We start from the raw sequence: 20,049 nt of genomic DNA, 5'->3' as shown, positions 1-20,049 counted from the left end.
AGAGCTGGGAATGTTCCCCTGAAGAAGGGAAGGATCCAGGGAGAGCTGGGAATGTTCCCCTGGAGAAGGGAAGGATCCAGGGAGAGCTGGGAATGTTCCCCTGGAGAAGGGAAGGATCCAGGGAGAGCTGGGAATGTTCCCCTGGAGAAGGGAAGGATCCAGGGAGAGCTGGGAATGTTCCCCTGGAGAAGGGAAGGATCCAGGGAGAGCTGGGAATGTTCCCCTGGAGAAGGGAAGGATCCAGGGAGAGCTCAGAGCCCCTTGCAGGGCCTGAAGGGGCTCCAGGAGAGCTGGGACAGGACCCAGGGAACAGCTTTGTAGCAGAAAAGGGGAGATTTGGGTGGGATATCGGGCAGGAATTGCTCCCTGTGAGGGTGGGGCAGGCCCTGGCACAGGTGGCACCGCCTGCCCAGAGCAGCCACAAATCCCTGGAAGTGCCCAAACCCAGCTGGGAGCACCCTGGGACAGCGGGAGGTGCCAGTTCCAACCTTCCCCTCCCTTCCAAGTGAAACATCCTGGGACTGTGGAAACTGCAGGGACAGCAGGGGCTGCAGGGGACAGAGGGGGCAGAGGGGGCAGCAGGAGCTGCAGGAGCCACAGGGGCTCCAGAAGCTGCAGGGGCAGCAGGGGCTGCAGGGGCAGAGGGGGCAGCAGGAACTGCAGGAGCTGCAGAACTCCAGAAGCTGCAGGAGCTGCAGGAGCAGAGGGGGCAGCAGGAGCTGCAGGGACAGCAGGGGCAGCAGGAGCTCCAGAAGCTGCAGGAGCTGCAGGGAGCCTCATCAGCCGCAGCCCCCTCACCTCTGTGGTCCAGGTCGTGGTGGTTCTTCTCGTCCTTGACGGCCAGGTGAGCCTGGCTGCCGAGCGCGCCGAGCGCCAGCAGCCCCGAGCTGCTGCCGGTGACGGGCGGGATGCCGGGCGGCTGGAGCCCCGAGGGGTGCGGCGGCAGCTGGACCGGGGGCCCGTGGGCGGCGTGGGAGAGGTGCTGGGCCTGGAGCTGCTGCTGCTGCAATGAAAGCACCAGTGAGCCCCGGGGAACGGCCGTGGGCGCTCCCGGGAAGGGAAGGGACGGTCCCGGGGATGGACGCTCCCGCAGGACGCCTGGAAGGAGAAGCTCCGTTAGCTCCGAGGTGCCCCAGGACAGGGGCCGGGATCTGGGCTCGCTCCCCGGGATGGACACGGTCGGTTTGGCTTTTCCAGCGGTAAAAGGGAAATAAAAACCCCCCGGGAATCCCACCCAAGAGGTGGAGAAGCTCCATGGCTGGAGGGGAGCGGCCAAAGTGGTGGGAGAGAGGAAATTCCAGCCCTCAGGAGCCTCCCGGGCAGCCCAGGACAGGGAAGCTCTGCTCATCTGCTCAGGAGCAGCTTCCAGGTGCTTCATGGCAAAGAGAGAATTCCACAGAATGTGCTGGATCCCAGGATCCTGCTGCTCCCAACCCCTTCTGACAGCAGAAGGGCACTGGATAAATCCTGCAGGGATCCTCTGTTCCCACCTCACCCCCACATTCCCGGAGCTGCAGCCCAGCCAGGATGGCAGAGGGCCCCCAGCTGCTCCCAGGGGTTTTTTGGGAGTGAATCCCACCATCCCAGCACTCATCCAGCCATGGAGATCCACCACCCAACACAGCTTAGCCGGGAAAAGCAGCTGTGGGGAGAGGAAGGGGAAAGCAGACCCGTTCCCTACTTGAAACGCAAAACCAGCTGAAATCCAAGGAGAAATCCTAGGAGCCGCTCCCCAGAGCCCCCCGGTCCAGCCAGGAGGGTCCTGGAGCTGCTGGTCCTGCCCGGGACCCTCCTGCCTGCACCCCCAGCCCCTCCAGCAGCTCCCGGGGAAGGAAAGCACGACGGGAATCACGGCTGGGAACACCTGGAGTGAGGGGACACCTGGAGTGAGGGGACACACCTGGAGTGAGGGGACACACCTGGAGTGAGGGGACACACCTGGAGCAAGGGGACACACCTGGAGCAAGGGGACACACCTGGAGTGAGGGGACACACCTGGAGTGAGGGGACACACCTGGAGCGAGGGGACACACCTGGGTGGGCCAGGCCACTCTGGGCCCCACAAGCAGCCGGGATCAGGATTTGCCCTCCGAGGGGCAGGGATGGGCAGCAGGACCTGCTGGCACAAGGCCAGCCCAAAGGACACCCCAAAGGACACCCCAAAGGACAGCCCCAGGGATGGAGGGCTCATCCCTGTTCCCAAGGGATCCAGCAGGGAAACTTCCAGCTGCCCCTGGATCCCTGGAGTGTCCCAGGCCAGGCTGGACAGGGCTGGGAGCACCTGGGACAGGGGGAGCTGTCCCTGCCATGGCAGGGGTGGCACTGGAGGGATTTAAGGTCCCTTCAACCCAAACCATTGCAGGATTCCACGACAAGATTCCCCACAACAAGTCCAAGTTTTGGGGAACAGCTCCCGGTGGAAGGAGCCGTGCTGGGCAGCAGAGGTGACATCCATGGACACAGCAGGACGGTGGCTGGTCACCCAGCCCTCCCCGAGCTGCTCCCTCATCCCCGTGGGATGCAGAGGAAAATCCCCATCCAGACCAAGATTCCAGCAGGGAGCTGAAGGCAGAGGCCGCATTCCAGGCATGGGAGATCCACGGGAGATCCACAGGAGACCCACAGGGGATCCACAGGAGACCCACAGGGGATCCACAGGAGACCCACAGGGGATCCACAGGAGATCCACAGGGGATCCACAGGAGATCCACAGGAGATCCACAGGAGACCCACAGGAGACCCACAGGAGACCCACAGGAGATCCACAGGAGACCCACAGGAGACCCACAGGAGATCCACGAGAGCAGCTCCGAGACCCCGGCTGGAGCAGCGGCCACACGGAGAAGGAAATCCATAAATCCCTGAGCCCTCAGGAAGCGGGAGCAGGGTGGGGAGACCCTCGGGACGGACATTCCGGAGCGTCCCCGAAGCAGGAGTGGAGCTGGGGCTGAGGGGAACACGAGCAGCTCCTCAGGGCCGGGATCAACCCTCCGGCACCAAAACAAACCCAACAGATCCTCGTCTCTTCCCGATCCCAACTTCACGGGATTCCCACCCATGCGAGGGAGAGGCAGGGCTGGCCGTGGCGTGGTCCCACAGAACGGCCCCCAGCGCTTTTCCAGCAGCTCCAGCCGTTCCCACATTTCCTCTCCCGGGAGCTCTCCCTTGGTGCCCATCCCTGGAATACTCCAAGAGCTGATGTTTTATCCTCAGCGACATCTGCACGCCGTAACTCATCCCAGCAGCTTTCCACCCCGTTCCCAGCATGTCCGTGTTGGGAATTCCAAGCCTGGGACAGCCCCAGGGGACAGCACAGCCCCAGCACCAGCGAGGCAGCAGCATCCAGGGGAGGAGAATCAGCGCTGCTCCAGCGGAGAACAGAAAACCGGGATTTCTTCCTGGATTTTAGGCTTCCAATGGATAAATCCATCCTGGGGCTCTGGGAACCGAGGTCCGGACACATCCCTGGTGGTCCCGAACATCCGCAGGTGCTGTGGGATTTGGGGAAGCGAGGAGCAGGATCCGTGTGGGATGTCCCGAAGGCTCCGTGTCCTGGGGGCTGCCGAGGGTGCGTCATGCCGGCGCCAGGAGAGGAGCCAGAGCCAAGGAGCCCATCCCGGGACGGGGAATTCCCGTCACTCTGGAGCATCCCTCAGGAATAAGGTGCTGGAGGCTCCGTGGAGGGGGACAAAGCGCAGCTGGAGCTCGCAGGTGCTGTCTGCTGCGGGTGTCCTCTGCTGGGAAGGGCCCATCCCTCATCCCAAGCCTGGAGAGGGGCTGAGCCGCCGTCCGAGGATTCGGAGCAGCTCCTGGGGAGCCCCGAATCCCCCTGGACCGGGGGACGAGCGGCACACGCCGGGCGAGGATTCGGAGCAGCTCCTGGGGAACCCTGAATCCCCCTGGACCGGGGGACGAGCGGCACACGCTGGGCGAGGATTCGGAGCAGCATTCCAGGATCTGGGAGCGGCTGAGCCCAGGCACAGCCCGGATCCCTCCGACCCAATTCCAGCCTCAGCTGGGCGCTGGCAGGCTCCCGATATCCCGGGAAAATGGGAGGCTGGGGATAACAATCCTGCCCATCCAGCCCGGGGGGACTCCGGCAGCGCCCCCGCAGCTCCCGGGGTCCCTCGGCCGGAGATGGGGACACGGGAGGAGGCTCCAAATTTGGGAGGAAGGCTGGCAGGGAGTGTCTGCTGGTGGAGTGGCTTTAATTGGATTATGTCCATCACGCTCCGTGCCTTTGTTCCCGATTTAATGGTTCAGCACTTCAGCTCAGCGCCGGCGTTAAATTTAGTGACGGGGTTTAATCATTTCCAGGGAAATCATTTCCAGGGCTACAACCAAATCAAGGCTCCATTTCAGCCCAGCCTCGAGCGCAGGAGCCGTGAGACAACGGCCCAGATGCATCAAATTAACAGTTCTTGACCTCAAAAGGGGCAAAAGAAGAGCTTTGCACCATTTCTGGGGGGGTCTGGGTGCACCGGGCTGGTGGGGCAGGCTGGGGATGGAGCCAGGGACACCCCTGAGCAGAGCAAACCCAGCCAGGGGTGCGGGAACCCCACAGGAACAACCTGCTGAGGGCAGGGCAAAACCCCAAATCCTCCGCCTTTGGGGGGCTCAGCGGCTGCAGCTGCCACCCAAAGCAGCTCCAGGCTCCGGGATGAGCCTGGAATGTCCCTAAAAACCATGGGGGGATGTGGGATCAGCATTCCCTAAAAACCATGGGATCAGCATTCCCTCACACCATGGGATCCCAATCTCCTTAAGCCATGGGATCCCAATCCCATCAAACCATGGGATCAGCATTCCCTCAAACCATGGGATCAATATTCCCTCAAACCATGGGATCAAGATCCTCTCAAACCATGGGATCAGCATTCCCTCAAAACGTGGGATCAGCATTCCCTCAAAACATGGGATCAATATCCCATCAAACCATGGGATCCCAATCTCCTTAAGCCATGGGATCCCAATCCCATCAAACCATTGGATCAATATCCCCTCAATCCATGGGATCAATATCCCATCAAACCATGGGATCCCAATCCCAAACCATGGGATTCCCATTCTCTCAATCCATGGGATTGATTCCCATCCTCTCAAGCCATGGGATCCCATTCCCATCAAACCATGGGATCCCCATCCTCTCAAGCCATAGGATCCCAATCCCCTCATGGGTTCAATATCCCATCAAACCATGGGATCAGCATTCCTTCAAACCATGGGATCAATATCCTCTCAATCCATGGGACCCCAATCCCATCAAACCATGGGATCCCCATTCCCATCAATCCATGGGATCCCCATCCTCTCAAACCATGGGACCCCAATCCCATCAAACCATGAGATCCCCATTCCCTCAATCCATGGGATCCCCATTCTCTCAAACCCTGGGATCCCCATTCCCTCAATCCATGGGATGCTGTGTTAACTGAATTCCAACATCTGCCGCTTCCAGCAGCTCCCGCTCCACCCCGAATCCGTCAGCAGCGTCCCCCCAGTGCCAGCTCCCGCTCCTGGCGCTCCCACCAGCCCCACCACCAGGGATCCGGCTGATTCCCCACTCCCCAAACCGGCAGGAGCGCGATCCCGCGGCGGTGAGACCCGCGAAGCGCGGGAGAACGGACGGAAGAGCGAGATAAACGCAGAGAGCTCCCAAGGTCCGTGAAGCTGAGGAAGCGTAAATGGTTATTAAAAAATAAAATTAATTATCAGTGAGTGTTTTCTGGGGAAGGAAGCCAGAGGAGCTCTGGAGCCACCTGCCCAGGAGGTGGATCGGGAATTCCCACGTGCCGGGCTTTGCTGCAGGACCAAGACAGCGACAGCAATTAAGGAAATGATTAAAATGGTTAATTTTCAATCAGAACCGCGGGAAAGGGTCAATGCACGGGACAACAACGCCGCCGAGGGCACAGCACATTCCACACCCGGCAGAGACAGGCCTGGCCTCAGGGGCTGCGGGAGGCTCCATCCCAAACATCCCCAGCCCCGCCGGGAACAGCCAATTGCAACCCTGGAGAGCCGGATCGGGGCGGATTTGGGGTCTGGGGACAGCCAGGAGTGTGGGATTGGGGCAGTTTTGGTGTTTTGGGAACAGCCAGAACCTGAGGGATTTGGGCAGTTTTGGGGTGTTTTTGGGAACAGCCAGGAGCTGTGGGATTGGGGCAGTTTTGGTGTTTTGGGGACAGCCAGGAGCTGTGGGATTGGGGCGGTTTTGGGACAACCAGGAGCTGTGGGATTTGGACAGTTTTAGGACAGCCAGAACCTGAGGGATTGGGGCAGTTTTAGGACAGCCAGGAGCTGTGGGATTGGGGAGTTTTGGGATTTTTAGGACAGCCAGGAGCTGTTGGATTGGGGAGTTTTGGTGTTTTTGGGATGGCCGAGCACTGGGAGCCGCCCTGCCTGCCCTCCTGAGCGCAGGGCTGCCTCTGGACATGGTAAATGATAGGAATAAAAGGGGAATACACACGGTGAGAGGCAGATTGGGAAGTCCACGTACCCCGATGATAGCATTCAACTCCGTCATTGTCACTTGCTTGGCACGCTCAACAGCCTGGGCCACCTGCTGTTGGTGCTGTGGGGACACGGGGGCCGCGTCAGCCGCAGCCCAGGAGCCCCCCAGGCAGGTCCCCCCACTTTTGGGCCCTATTTTGCCCGGTTTTCCCCCATTTTTTCATCCTTTTTTGGGTGCAGCAGCCTGGGGGCAGCTCCCAGCTCCTCGGGGAGAAGGGGAAGCCGCTCACAGCCTTTTTTGGGGGGCTCAGTGCTGAGCAGAGCCCTTGCTCTGCCCATCCCAAGGGTTTTCCAGGCAGGATTAAAATCCCATTTCTCCCCCCCAGGGACCCAGCAGTGCCTGTGGGGGAATGGAAACCCCTGGGAGAAGCTGCACCCCTCGAGCAGGGCGTGGAGAAATCCTTACCTCTTGTGACAGAAAAGGCATGATCTGGGCTAAAATCGTGTTCAGTCTTTTAGCAATTTCTGTCTGAAAAAAGGGAAGAAGGAAAAGCAACAGTCAGCACCCGGCAACCTCCCACGAGGCTTCCCGGCAGCAGTACAGCGTCCCCTGTCCCCTCCCAAAATCCCCTCCCTCTGTCCCTTCCCAAAATCCCCTCCTGTCCCCTCTCCCTTCCCAAAATCCCCTCCTGTGCCTCCCCTCCCTGTCCCTTCCCAAAACCCCCTCTTCATTCTCTCTCCCTGTCCCTTCCCAAAATTCCTTCCCAAAATCTCCTGTGCATCTTCTCCCTGTTCCTTCCCAAAATCTCCTCCCTGTCCTTTCCCAAAATGCCCTCCCTGTCCCCTCTCCCTTCCCAAAATCCCCTCCCTCTGTCCCTTCCCAAAATCCCATCTTCATTCTCTCTCCCTGTCCCTTCCCAAAATCTCCTCCTGTGCATCTTCTCCCTGTCCCTTCCCAAAATCCCCTCCTGTCCCTCTCTCCCTGTCCATGGAAGCAGCAGCAGCTCCCAGCAGAGCCCCCCAGGCTCTCCATCCCAGGGACACATCCCTGTTTTCCCTCTTCCCACCACGGGATCAGCGTCCTGGAGCGGCCCTGGCCCTGCCACACCAGCCTGGGCTTGGAGGAAACACAGCCAGAGCCATCCCAGAGCAGCTGCTGCTCCCTGGAGGGGCTGGATCCCAGGAAATCCAGAGTTTGGAGACCCTCTCCATCCCCCTCTCCATCCCCCTCCGTTCCCAGGGCTGTGGTGGGGATTTGGTTTCTCCCAAATCCGCCTGCCCTGCACAGGGTGTCCCCACCAGGGCCCTGCTCTGCTCCCTCCCCCCGGGCGGCATTCCCTTCGCCAGCCTCACATCCCCAACCAGCAACAGCCTCCAATCCAATCCCAAAGGCCCCTCAGCCCAGGAGACACCGGGAAAATCCTGCCCTGGCCTGCCTGGAGCCCCCCAGAGCTCCGGCTCCTGCTCCAGGGGCTCCCCACAGAGCTGCAAAGCCCATGGAACATTCCCGGCCATCCTCGTCTCCAGCAGCACTCCCGGTGATTGGGTTACACCTGGTGCTCTTCCCTGGAATTGGCTCTGTGGGAGCTTCCAGGGATCTCCTGGTGGGATGGCCCTGTCCCAATCCAGGGATCTCCTGGTGGGATGGCCCTGTCCCAGTCCAGGGATCTCTTGGTGGGATGGCTGTGTCCCAATCCAGGGATCTCCTGGTGGGATGGCCCTGTCCCATTCCAGGGATGTTCCCACCAGGACAGCCGTGTCCCAATCCAGGGATGTTCCCACCAGGACAGCCGTGTCCCATTCCAGGGATGCTCCCACCAGGACAGCCGTGTCCCGGCTCCCAGGGATGTTCCCAGCAGGAGCAGCCGTGTCCCGGCTCCCAGGGGTTAACTCCGGCTGCTCCTGGCCAAGGCAGCTGTGAAAACAGCTCCAGCTCCAAGTCAAACACGGCCAAGCGGCCGCGAGGATCCAGCGCCACAACAATGGCCGGAGCCGAGTGCTGGCACGGAATCAAACGCCCCGAAATTCCTTCCGCCAGCCCCAGCAGCTCGTTATCAATAACACAAGCGATTAACCGCGAGAGCTCCGGCCTCCTGCTGGCAAGGAGCCTCCTTCCCCGGAGAGCCACGGCCACCCCCTGCCCCAAATCCTGCTGTGTTCCCCAAATCCTGCCCCAAATCCTGCTGTGCTCCCCAAATCCTACCCCAAACCCCACTCTGCTCCCCAAATCCTGCCCCAAACCCCGCTGTGATCCCCAAATCCTGCCCCAAACCCCGCTGTGTTCCCCAAATCCTGCCCCAAACCCCGCTGTGCTCTCCAAATCCTGCCCCAAACTCCACTCTGCTCCCCAAATCCTGCCCCAAACCCCGCTGTGCTCCCCAAATCCTACCCCAAACCCTGCTGTGCTCCCCAAATCCTGCCCCAAACCCCACTGTGCTCCCCAAATCCTGCCCCAAATCCTGCCCCAAACCCCGCTGTGCTCCCCAAATCCTGCCCCAAACCCCGCTGTGCTCCCCAAATCCTGCCCCAAACCCCACTCTGCTCCCCAAATCCTGCCCCAAACCCCGCTGTGCTCCCCAGATCCTGCCCCAAACCCCGCTGTGCTCCCCAGATCCTGCCCCAAATCCTGCCCCAAACCCCGCTGTGCTGCCCAGATCCTGCCCCAAACCCCGCTGTGCTCCCCAAATCCTGCCCCAAATCCTGCCCCAAACCCCGCTGTGCTCCCCAGATCCTGCGCTCCTGCTCCCACAGCTCCAGGACACGTCCGGCAGCACCCTGGAATCCCAGCCAAGCCAAAGGAGCCCTCGGCTCCACCTGCTCTCAGAAACCCCAAAGATCCTGATCTGGAGGAAAAATCCCGAAGGCCCCTGAGCCCAGGAGACACCGGGAAAATCCTGCCCTGGCCTGCCTGGAGCCCCCCAGAGCTCCGGCTCCTGCTCCAGGGGCTCCCCACGGAGCTGCAAAGCCCATGGAACATTCCCGGCTATCCTCGTCTCCAGCAGCACTCCCGGTGATTGGGTTACACCTGATGCTTTTCTTAGCAATTCCAGAGGCCGGGAACGTGCTGGCACACCGTGCCAAGGCAGGGACGGCGGGAAGTGACCACGGCTTGGACTCAGGTACCCCGGCCACGGCCAAGCCACCGGGATCATCGCGGCCCCGAGCGTGAGGATGCGCGGATCCAGCGGGCAGCCGGGGCACCACGGAATCCTGGAATGGTTGGGTTGGAAAGGACTTCAAAGCTCGTCCAGTTCCACTCCCTGCACCTTTCCAGGAGCCCAGGCTGCTCCAGCCTGGCTTTGGCCTCTTCCAGGAACGGGGCAGTGACGGACACCAGTGTCCCGGCAGCCCCCCAGGAAGGATTCCCTGCCGGTATCCCGCCTTTCCCGGCCCCGGGCGGCGGGAAGCCGCTGCTGCTGTCCCTGTCAGGACACCTGGCTCTCAGGAGCCCTGTGTCCCTATCAGGACACCTGGCTCTGTGTCCCTGTCAGGACACCTGGCTCTTGGGAGCCCTGTCCCCAGCAGCAGGCTCTGGCCAGCACCAGCCTTTCAGCACCCAACGCTCACACAACAGCTCCGGCTGCTGAATCCCAGCGCAGCCCCGGGGCCACCTCCGTGCCCAGCCGCAGGAAAAGCTCCTTCCAGGCTCTTTGGCACCGCAGCTTTGATCAGATTATATTTAGCTGCGGCTCCATTAAAGATTTATTCCTGCAGCTCCAGCCATCGGAGCCGGGATGCGGCGATGCTCCGGGAGCCCGGCCCCGGCAGCTCCCGGCTTCCAGAACAAATCCCATCCACGTCCGAGGGGAAAACGGCACTGCCAGCACCTGCCCCCCTGGGCTGCATCCCGGGAAAAGCGGATTCCAGGGGGCAGGAAGGGAAGGAGCTGCGTTTTCCCTGCCCAGGAGCACACGTGATGCTTCCACCCTTCAACACAAAACTTCCAAGCCAGACGTGAACCAAACTCCCCGCTCCACTCAGACTTCCCACGCGGGATCCGGCGAGCACGGGGATATTGGATGTCCCAAATATTACATTAACAGCCGTGAACACGAGATTTAATCCTCTTTTAAATATTTCCTCGCTTTCCCTTCTCCCATTCCCTGGCACGTTCAACTCTGGTCGTCCCCATCAAAACTTCAAGGGGAGCACCGGGAATGGGGGAGAGCTCCGTGCCCAACACCTTCCCCTTCACAGGGCTCGTTCATCACCTCGCCCAGAGCCCCCGAGCTGCTCCTGCCAAGGAAAGCTCCGTTCCCACCGCGGGTTGCCATGGCAATCCCAGCTCCGCATCCCCTTCCGCTGCCCTGCATCTTCCCTGGACCAGAAACGCCCGGAGACGGGCACGGGGAGAGGCTCCCGACCACGCCAGGAGCCAATCCCGGGATAGTCCCGCTCGTTAAAAAGGGCAAGGGGTCGGGAGAAGCTGAAATCCCGATGAATTCCCCCCCTCGCTCCGCGGCCCTGCCAAGAGCCTGCTCAGAAGCTCCCGGCGTGGGGTTTCAGCGAAACCAGAGAAAACATCTGCACCGGTGATAAATCAACACCGGCACCGCCTGGCCCCGGCTCAGGCTCCTGTCACCTGCTCTCAAAATGGCCAGAGCCGGCAGCAGCAGCATCCCGAGCACTCGGGGACACCGCGAGCTGCTCCCGGCCCCGAGCGGCGCCGGCTCCGCGCTGCTCAACAGCCACGGTGCCCCACACCTCCCGTCCCACAGCTGGATGGGGCAGAGGGGGGTTAGAAACACCCCCACCACGTGTCAGTCATGGGAGAGGCTCAGAACTGACCCAAAATCTGGGAGGGCAGAGCTCTGGGGGTGAGGGGGACACCCAGGGCGGATGGGGACGCTCCTCCTGGCAAAATGTCTGGGTTTGGATGGGCCCGAGGCTAAGGGGGCTGCAGGGATGTCCCAGCCCGGGGTGACACCCCCAGGCAGAGCCCCCGTGGCGCAGGACAGGACACAGACCCCTCCTGGGCATTGCTCAGCATCCCAAAAACCCTGCACAGGACAGCCCAAAAAACAACCCCAAACAGCAACCCCGAACCTGCAGAGAACACCCCAAAACGCACACCACACACCCCTCCATGTGTCCCCAGATGGAAAACGTTCTCTGTGGGGAAGGGAAGCTCAGCAGGCCATGGCAGCTGGAGCCCCAGAACAGATTTTGGGCCACAGCAGCCCCAGCCCAGCCTGCCCTCGCTCCTGGGCTCACGAGGACGGGGGGGGGGGGAAGGCGCAGAACGCTGCCCTCCCTCCTCCTGGAAAACCCCAAACCCACCATCTCCACCTCCTCCAATCCAGGAACCTCCAGAGGTGGAGCACCAGGGATTACCCAGGGCCCTGCACAGACACCTCACCACCAACCCCAGCCTTGTCCAGCGCTCCCGGAGCTCCGGCAGCCTCGGGAACGCCACCGTTCCCTGGGAAAGAACAACTCCATCCCTACACTCACACACACAGGGCACCCCTGAACCCTGCAAACGGGGCTGCAGGAGCACTGGCACCACAGGAGGAGCACCCCACAGCCCCCAGATCCCCCAAACCCTCCTCCCTGGAACAGGAGGAGCACCCCACAGCCCCCCAGATCCTCTCCGGCACAGAAGGAGCACCCCACAGCCCCCACATCCTCCCCAGCACAGGAGGAGCACCCCACAGCCCCCAGATCCCCCAAACCCTCCTCCATGCACAGGAGGAGCACCCCACAGCCCCCCAGATCCTCTCCGGCACAGGAGGAGCACCCCACAGCCCCCAGATCCCCCAAACCCTCCTCCCCAGCACAGGAGGAGCACCCCACAGCCCCCAGATCCCCCAAACCCTCCTCCATGCACAGGAGGAGCACCCCACAGCCCCCCAGATCCTCTCCGGCACAGGAGGAGCACCCCACAGCCCCCAGATCCCCCAAACCCTCCTCCCCAGCACAGGAGGAGCACCCCACAGCCCCCAGATCCCCCAAACCCTCCTCCATGCACAGGAGGAGCACCCCACAGCCCCCCAGATCCTCTCCGGCACAGGAGGAGCACCCCACAGCCCCCAGATCCTCTCCGGCACAGGAGGAGCACCCCACAGCCCCCAGATCCCCCAAACCCTCCTCCCCAGCACAGGAGGAGGAGTAAATCACACGAGGCGTGAAGCACCAGCAGCATTTGTTGAAACCAGGATATTGTCTCTTTAAGCACATGAAAATCAGGCCCTTGAGCAGTGTGGTTCTCACTCGGGCGCACAATTATGGGTACTTTCAGCTGTCTACCACTATTTCAAGTGCTCTCTCCAAGCGGGCTGTCAATGGCATGTTGAAAGCTATTTGTGGCTGCTATCGTTATTAGCAAAGTGGAGAGCCTGGCTGATGAGAATTAAATTCAGGGCGGGGGTGTGGAGGGGCAGGACACAACCCCTCATTAGGGAATTACCACCGGCAACGGGGTAAAGCTCGCCCGGACCCCCCCAAAACTCAGCCAGGAGCCCCCCAAAAGCCAAGATCCGAGAGAGAATTCCCCTCTGCCTCGGGAGGGCTGAGAGCGCGGCGCACAAATCACTCGGCTTGTGAAGTATTTAGCAAATTATTACCTGGCACTCCTTGCTAACGAGCGCGACAGAAAGGATATTGTGCTCCTGGAATATTCCAGAAAGGCACAGACAAAAAGCTGCCTCTCTTCCCCGGGAAGTGCTGGGGGGTTGAGGTTTGGTTCCAAGCACAAGGCAGGAAAACAAGAAGCGCTTCTCTGGAGCGTTCTCAGCCATAACAAGGAATCAAAGGCAGCACAAAGGTTCTGTCCTGCGAGGTGTCCCGTTTCCCCAAGCAAAATGAGTTTTCCTTTTGGAATGGTTTATTGCCCTCGGCGATTATCCACGGAGATCTGCACAGAAACAATTGCGTGGCCCACGGGGGGGGGAAGAGAAGTTTCTTTTGGAAAAATCAATTAAGCCGAACAAAAAAAAAAAAAAAAAAGAAAAAAAAAGGAAAAAAAAAAAAGTTTTGCCGGTGTTTCAAAAGAAAAAAAAAATAAATTCCTGATTGGAGTCGGGTTTAGGAAGGAATGGAGTTCAGCAGGAAGACTGATGTAAGGAACGATTCACCGCAACCGACTGGGGAATCACCTCCTAAATATTCCTTTGCATATGGAGTTGTTTATGAAACTCCATTTTTTTCCTAACGAGAAACAAAACGAGAAGAAAGGCGGGGGGGGGGAAGGGAAGGCCAAAAAAAAACCCCACCGCAAACCCCCCCAAAAAAAAAAAACCCAACCCCACACGCAGCCACATATGCACACACTTAATATTCAGCGTGGAAGAGATAATCTGTTATATAAGCCCACAGACAGACAATCCCCCTTTGCTTAAAGATGAAGTATCCATCAATGTTTGTCTGGAGCAGATGTAATCACAAGCAGTCAAGTCTGGAGGGCAGGACACTGCATGAATAATTCAAGCACTTCAGTCTACTTGATTGTGTGCAGATAAACACAAGTCAACCGCTAAACAGGTCAGCTGATAAACTTGTTTGTTCAGGACCAGCCACCCTCAGCCAGATGCCGGCAGGACCACGCCGCAATTAGCGGGATGCCTTGCGGGATGCCTGCCGGGGGGATGCTGCGCCAGGGATGCCTTTCAGGGGATGCTGCGGCCCCAAAAGGGGGGAAACCCTCCCCAAAAACCCTCCCCGCTCGCCCCATTTTCGCCTGGAAGCGCAGCCGGGCTGGCTTTGTTTGCTCCGCGCTGCTGTCAATTAAAAGAAGGAGCCGGCTCCGGCTTCCCCGGGCTCCAGCGGGCACGCAGCAGATGTCACCGCCGGGAAGGGCCCGGCCAGGCACGGGATGCTGCTGGGAGCTCGCACAGCTCGCCTCCCGGGCTGCCGGGGCCGGGAAAGGCCGGCACGGGCAGGGACCGGCAGTTCTGAGGCTCCTCGGCCACCCCCGAGCCCCCCGCGGAGGATGGAGATGCTCTGCCCGCACCTCCCGGGGCTCATCCCGCGCTGCCGAACCTCGGGATGCACCCGGGACCGGCGGGAAAACACTCGGCGTGTCCTGGGAACAGAACCTCCCAGCGAGGGAATCGACCCAACATCCCAGGGTGCCATTCCAACATCTCCACCAAAGGAATCAACCCAACATCCCGGAGCAGGATTCCAACATCTCCCACCAAGGGAATCAACCCAACATCCCAGGGCACAATTCCAGCATCTCCAGCGAAGGAATCAATCCAACATCCCAGAGCACAATTCCAGCATCTCCACCAAAGGAATCAACCCAACATCCCAGAGCAGGATTCCAACATCTCCCACCAAGGGAATCAACCCAACATCCCAGAGCACCATTCCAGCATCTCCACCAAAGGAATCAACCCAACATCCCAGAGCAGGATTCCAACATCTCCCACCAAGGGAATCAACCCAACATCCCAGGGCACAACTCCAGCATCTCTGAGAGAATCAACCCAACATCCCAGAGCACAACTCCAGCATCTCTGAGAGAATCAACCCAACATCCCAGAGCACAATTCCAACATCTCCACTGTGAGCATCAACCCAACATCCCAGGGTGCCATTCCAACATCTCCACCAAAGGAATCAACCCAACATCCTGGAGCAGGATTCCAGCATCTCCCACCAAAGGAATCAACCCAACATCCCAGAGCACAATTCCAGCATCTCCAAGAGCATCAACCCAACATCCCAGAGCACAATTCCAACATCTCCAGTGAGGGAATCAACCCAACATCCCAGAGCACCATTCCAACATCTCCACCAAAGGCATCAACGCAACATCCCAGGGTGTCATCCCAACATCTCCACCAAAGGAATCAACCCAACATCCTGGGATGTCATTCCAGCATCTCCAAGAGCATCAACCCAACATCCCAGAGCACAATTCCAACATCTCCACCGAGCGAATCAACCCAACATCCTGGGGTGTCATTCCAGCATCTCCCAGGACCGAGCGGAGCCGTCCAGCAGCCAGGTAGGAAGAGGCTGGGGAGAGGAGCCCCTCTGCCCCAGGAGCCCGAGCTCCATCCCTCCAGGGTCCCTCCAGGGTCCCTCAGGTGCTGCTGAGGTGGCCGCAGGCTCCGTGTCCCTCTGGCCACCCCAAACCCATCCCCTCCTCACAGGAGGCCGCCCTGGCCTGCCCCACAGTGCCGAATTCCAGGCCATTCCTGAGGCTGCCCCACAATCCCAAACTTTGGGCTGTTCCAAGGCCTGCCCCACAATCCCGAATTCTGGGCCGTTCCCGAGCACTGCAATCCCAAATCTCAAGCTGTTCCCAGCACCACAATCCCAAATCCCAGGCTGTTCCAGGGCCTACCCCACAGTCCCAAATTCTGGGCTGTTCCCGGGCCTACCCTGCCATCCCGAATTCCAGGTCGTTCTCCAGTACCATAATCCCAAATCCTGGGCCATTCCAGGCCCACCCCACAATCCCAGGCCATTCTCCATCACTGCAATCCCAAATCCCGGGCAATTCTCCATCACAATCCCGAATCCTGGGCCATTCCAGGGCCCAGAACCATAATCCCAAATCCCAGGCCATTCTCCATCGCCACAATCCTAAATCCTGGGCCATTCCCAGGCCTACCCCACAATCCCAGGCCGTTCTCCATCACGATCCTGAATCCCAGGCCGTTCTCCATCACAACCCCACAATCCCGGGCCGTTCCCCATCACCACAATCCCGAATCCCAGGCTGTTCTCCATCGCCACAATCCTGAATCCTGGGCCATTCCCAGGCCTACCCCACAATCCCAGGCCGTTCTCCATCACAATCCTGAATCCCAGGCCGTTCTCCATCGCCACAACCCCAAACCCTGGGTTGTTCTAAATCATCACAATCCCGAACGCCAGGCTGTTCCCCACCACAATCCCGAACCCCGGGCCGTTCCCCATCACCACAATCCCAAATCCCGAGATGTTCCCCATCACCACAATCCCGAACCCCAGGCCGTTCCCCATCACAATCCCGAACCCCAGGCTGTTCCCCATCACCACAATCCCGAACCCCGTGCCGTTCCCCATCACAATCCCGAAGCCCGGGCCGTTCCCCAGCCCCGAGCCGGCCGCGCTGCCCGGGCTCGGGGTGCCCCGCCGCAGGACAGCCGGGCCCCGAGCGGGAAGCAGATATTTATAACAAACTGAAGACTAAGCAGGAATTATTTTGGCTGCCCCGTGACTCCGGAGGGAAGAAGAGAGGCGCGTTCCTGCTTTGCATCTCATCAGCGCCCGGCGAGGAGGGCGATGCCGCTATTAAACCAAAGCACTCTGGAGTTGAATGGGGCTGATTTGCCAGCCCAGAAGTTGATGTCAACTTCTATCTGCCTTAAGTTCTTAATTAGAACTCCTTCTAAAACCAGTAAGCAGCAGCAGCACAAATAATCGGGTCTAATCTCAGTAATAACTTTATTCCTTTAAGTTTTACCATCATGTGCGCAGCCTTTAGGCTCTTTACCGATAATCTTATCAAGGTAGCACACCACATTCTGCTGGGGCCTTCTCTATTTTTTTTCCTTCGGGCAAGTTACACATTAGAGGAGACTGGAAGGGAGGGAGAAAACAAAACCCAAACCGACAAAACCCCGAGCAGCCAGCCCCAAAACATTGCTTCACTTCCCAGATGCAAAGACAGCCCGGTGACGTTGAGCAACACACACGGGGAGCTCTGGAGATAATTCCCTGCTCGCTCTCACGCTCCGGCAGGGCCGGGAGCAGGGGATGACCTTACAAACAGCCCTGTTGTACCCACAACACCAGCGGAGGCCGGCGCAGCCCCTATCGGTGTTTTCCAAGCCTTGGGAACGCGCTATTCCAGGTATTGACCTCCCCAGCACGGGAGGAGAGGCTGTTCTCACCTCTCTGCATAAACACCCTGCCTAAAAACCCAAATTCCTGGTGAATATCGACAAAATAAGCCCAGCCAGCGCCGTGGAGCCGCGGCTGCCAATTTAACAGCCGGGCCACGGGATCCCACCTGGAGCCACATCCCTGCCTCCAGCACTTATTCCCTATTTAGTGCAATCAGGGCCGATTTTACCTCAGGTGGAGGAAAAGGGCAACAGGAGATCAATCAATCACAACTTCCCCCCTCGAAATTACTCACCTGTTTGTGCATTTCAATATTCAAACCGTACGACATTTCGTAGTACTGGGGAAGGAGGGGGAAGAAAGAGGAAAAAAAAAAAAAAAAAAAAAAGAAATAAATTCAATTAAAGACGAGAACCAAGGAGGATTTGAATTCAATTCGCAGGAGGTATTTGCATAAGGTCATTACCAAAAAGCATCCTGGGCAAAAACTGGGCTTAAAGCACGGGTAGCCAAGGAAATTACACCTTATAATAAGCAGATGTTTATGGGTTTAACTGGCAGGCACTTAACGAGGGGACACTCCTTTTGACTCCTGTTTTCTCCTCCTAAGCTACTTAGAAAAACAAAGAGGTGCAGAGCTGGGTGACAGGCGTCTGCTCAGCCCTGGCAGAACAGGTACAGCCCGGAGTCTGGCCAAAAATCCAGCTTCTCACCGAGGGGGGGGAGATCTGTTCCCCCTGCAGGGAGCGGGGGAGCCCCGGGAGAGGCCGGGAAAGGGGGGCTGGATCCTGCCAAGCCCCTCGGGAACCCCCCCGAGCCCACCCGGGTGCCCGCCATGCAAATTTAGCTTTAAAAAAAGAGCCTTTCCAGCCAACAAAAGTGCCCGTTTCCCTCGGGAAGGAAAAGCTGGGATGGCTCCCGGGTGGCCTCGGGGGCAGCAAGGGGGGGACCCCCAGCAGCACCAGGGTCCCCCCCCCCCCCCCGAGCTCGGGGTCTCTGCTCCCCCTCGGCGGCCGCAGGAGCGCTTCAAAGGGGTTAACAGGAAACTTGGGATTGCGCTTCCAGCCGTCTGGAGCTCGGAGCGCCGGGCACCGCCGCCCCCCCGCGCCGGGGGTCCCCGGGCAGGCAGCGCCCGTGCCGGGGGGGGGTCCCCCGGTCCCCCCCGTCCGCAGGCTCGCAAGCTAATGACATTTGCAGGCTGATCCGAAATCTGATTAAAGTCTCTCACCATAACGTAATGGCGCTGCATTTCGGTCTTCTCGTTCGCCAGCTTGTCATACTCCACTTTGAGGCTGGGGGGGAGAGCGCACGGTGAGACCCCGCGGGAAGCGGGGGGGGCTCGGGGCGGGGGGGCGCCCGGGGGTCCCCTCCGGGCTCACCTGTGGTACTGGGCCTGCAGGAACTGGAACTCGTCCTTGATCCGGTCGCAGGACTCGGCCACGGTGAATTTGAAGCCCGGTTGGCCCGGCTGGTGCGGAGCCTGCGGGAAGCGCCCGCGGGGGTTACCGGGGGGGGGCACACCGGGAGCGGGGCGGGGCGGGCGGAGGGAGGGCAGGGGAGCTGCGGGGTTACCGGGGGGGTACCGGCACTCACCGGGTGGCGGCCCTGGGGGTACATGGCCGGGCTGGGGCGCGGTCACTGGAAGCAGCCGCGCCGAGCCTCGCTACGGCGATCGCGACGTGCGGAGCTGCCGCTGCTGCCCGCCGGCCTCGGAGCGCTCCCGGAGAGGCCGAGAACTGAACAAAGGGACGAGAGGAAAGTCCGTGCGGGGGGCGGAGGAGGGAGGGCGGAGGGGGTTGCGGGGGGGGGGGGTGTGAGGAGCGGGCCCGGCCGGTTCCCCCCCGCACGTTCTCGCTCCCCCCCCCGCTCCCGGCCCCGCACCGCCGGGGAGGCGCCCGCGGAGCCGAGCCCAGCCCCGCAGCGCCGGGGCCAGGTGCCGACCCCCCCCCCGGCCGCCGCGCTCCGCGGGCCTCCGCTTCCTCACCCCCCCCCCCCCCGCTCCTTCCGGCACTCGCTGGCGGAAAAAAAAAAAAAAAAAGAAGAAAAAAAAAAAATCAAGAAAAAAAAAGAGAAAAAAAATCACCCCCCCCTCCCCACAACCCGAATAAAAAATAAAAATAAAATAGATCAAAAAGCCACAGCGGCAACAACAACAACGCGGCGGCGGGAGGAGGGTCCCGCGGTATTCCTGCGGCCGGGAGAAGGGGAAGCAAAGCCAGGAACTAACGCCGGAGCACGACGGCCATGGAGGAGAGGAGGAGGGGGAGGAAGGCCGTACACATCCGACTTCCCGGGCGCCGCGGACATGCGAGGTGCGAGCGGGTCCCCCCGCCCGGGGGCGGCCGTTCAGCTGCGTCCAGCCGGGATCGCCGTAACTCCGGGAGCCATCGCGGAGCGGGCGCGGAGCGGGGCAGCGGCGCCCGAGCACGCGGTGCCGCCACAGCGCCCGGGCGGAGCGGGGCGGCGGGCGGGGGACAAAACCCGGGCGGCCTCTCCGCCGCCGGCCAATGGCTGCGCGCCGCGCCCACGTGGGGCCGCCGGCGGGGTGCGCCGATTGGCTATCGCCGGCGTGACGTCACAATGGCAGCTTGTGTCTGATGGAGGGGCGGTCGCCGGCCACGCCCACCGAGGGCCCCGCCCCGCGCAGGCCCCGCCCCGCCCCGCGCCCCCCGGCCCGGCCGTGACTCGGGCCCGGCGCTGCCGTAACCCCGGTCCCGCCGCCCGGTTCGGGCTGCGCGGCGCGCACCGGAGCCGTGGAGAGCGGAACGCCTCCGCTCCGCGGGCCGCCGCGCCGAGAAAGCGCTCGGT

At 60.6% G+C, this 20,049-nt stretch overlaps 1 protein-coding gene across 21 annotated transcripts in view; it reads right to left on the bottom strand.

Moving 5' to 3' along the window:
- The window catches only part of TLE3 (TLE family member 3, transcriptional corepressor), a 31,613-nt gene extending 11,793 nt beyond the window's left edge, over positions 1 to 19,820 (bottom strand). For 3 of the 21 annotated variants that reach the window (XM_086849790.1, XM_086849793.1, XM_086849796.1), the window contains exons 1-8: positions 19,469 to 19,747; positions 18,835 to 18,977; positions 18,621 to 18,721; positions 18,470 to 18,533; positions 17,537 to 17,581; positions 6,920 to 6,982; positions 6,470 to 6,574; positions 799 to 1,003 (exon numbers count right to left, since the gene is read on the bottom strand). In XM_086849790.1, the coding sequence (XP_086705916.1) occupies positions 799 to 1,003; positions 6,470 to 6,574; positions 6,920 to 6,982; positions 17,537 to 17,581; positions 18,470 to 18,533; positions 18,621 to 18,721; positions 18,835 to 18,858 (607 nt within the window). In that variant the 5' untranslated portion in view covers positions 18,859 to 18,977; positions 19,469 to 19,747. Of the gene's footprint in view, positions 1 to 784; positions 1,004 to 6,469; positions 6,575 to 6,919; positions 6,983 to 17,536; positions 17,582 to 18,469; positions 18,534 to 18,620; positions 18,722 to 18,834; positions 18,978 to 19,468 lie in introns of all 21 variants that reach the window. The other 18 variants (XM_086849799.1, XM_086849805.1, XM_086849791.1 and 15 more) reach the window with 16 other exon arrangements.
- Positions 19,821 to 20,049: the final 229 nt, after the last annotated feature.

Source organism: Cyanistes caeruleus, chromosome 13, assembly GCF_971803275.1.
Source record: "Cyanistes caeruleus chromosome 13, bCyaCae1.hap1.1, whole genome shotgun sequence".
NCBI classification, from domain to species: Eukaryota; Metazoa; Chordata; class Aves; order Passeriformes; family Paridae; genus Cyanistes; species Cyanistes caeruleus.
The sequence above is the reverse complement of the archived record's forward strand: the minus strand, read 5'-3'. Positions and strand labels throughout refer to the sequence as shown.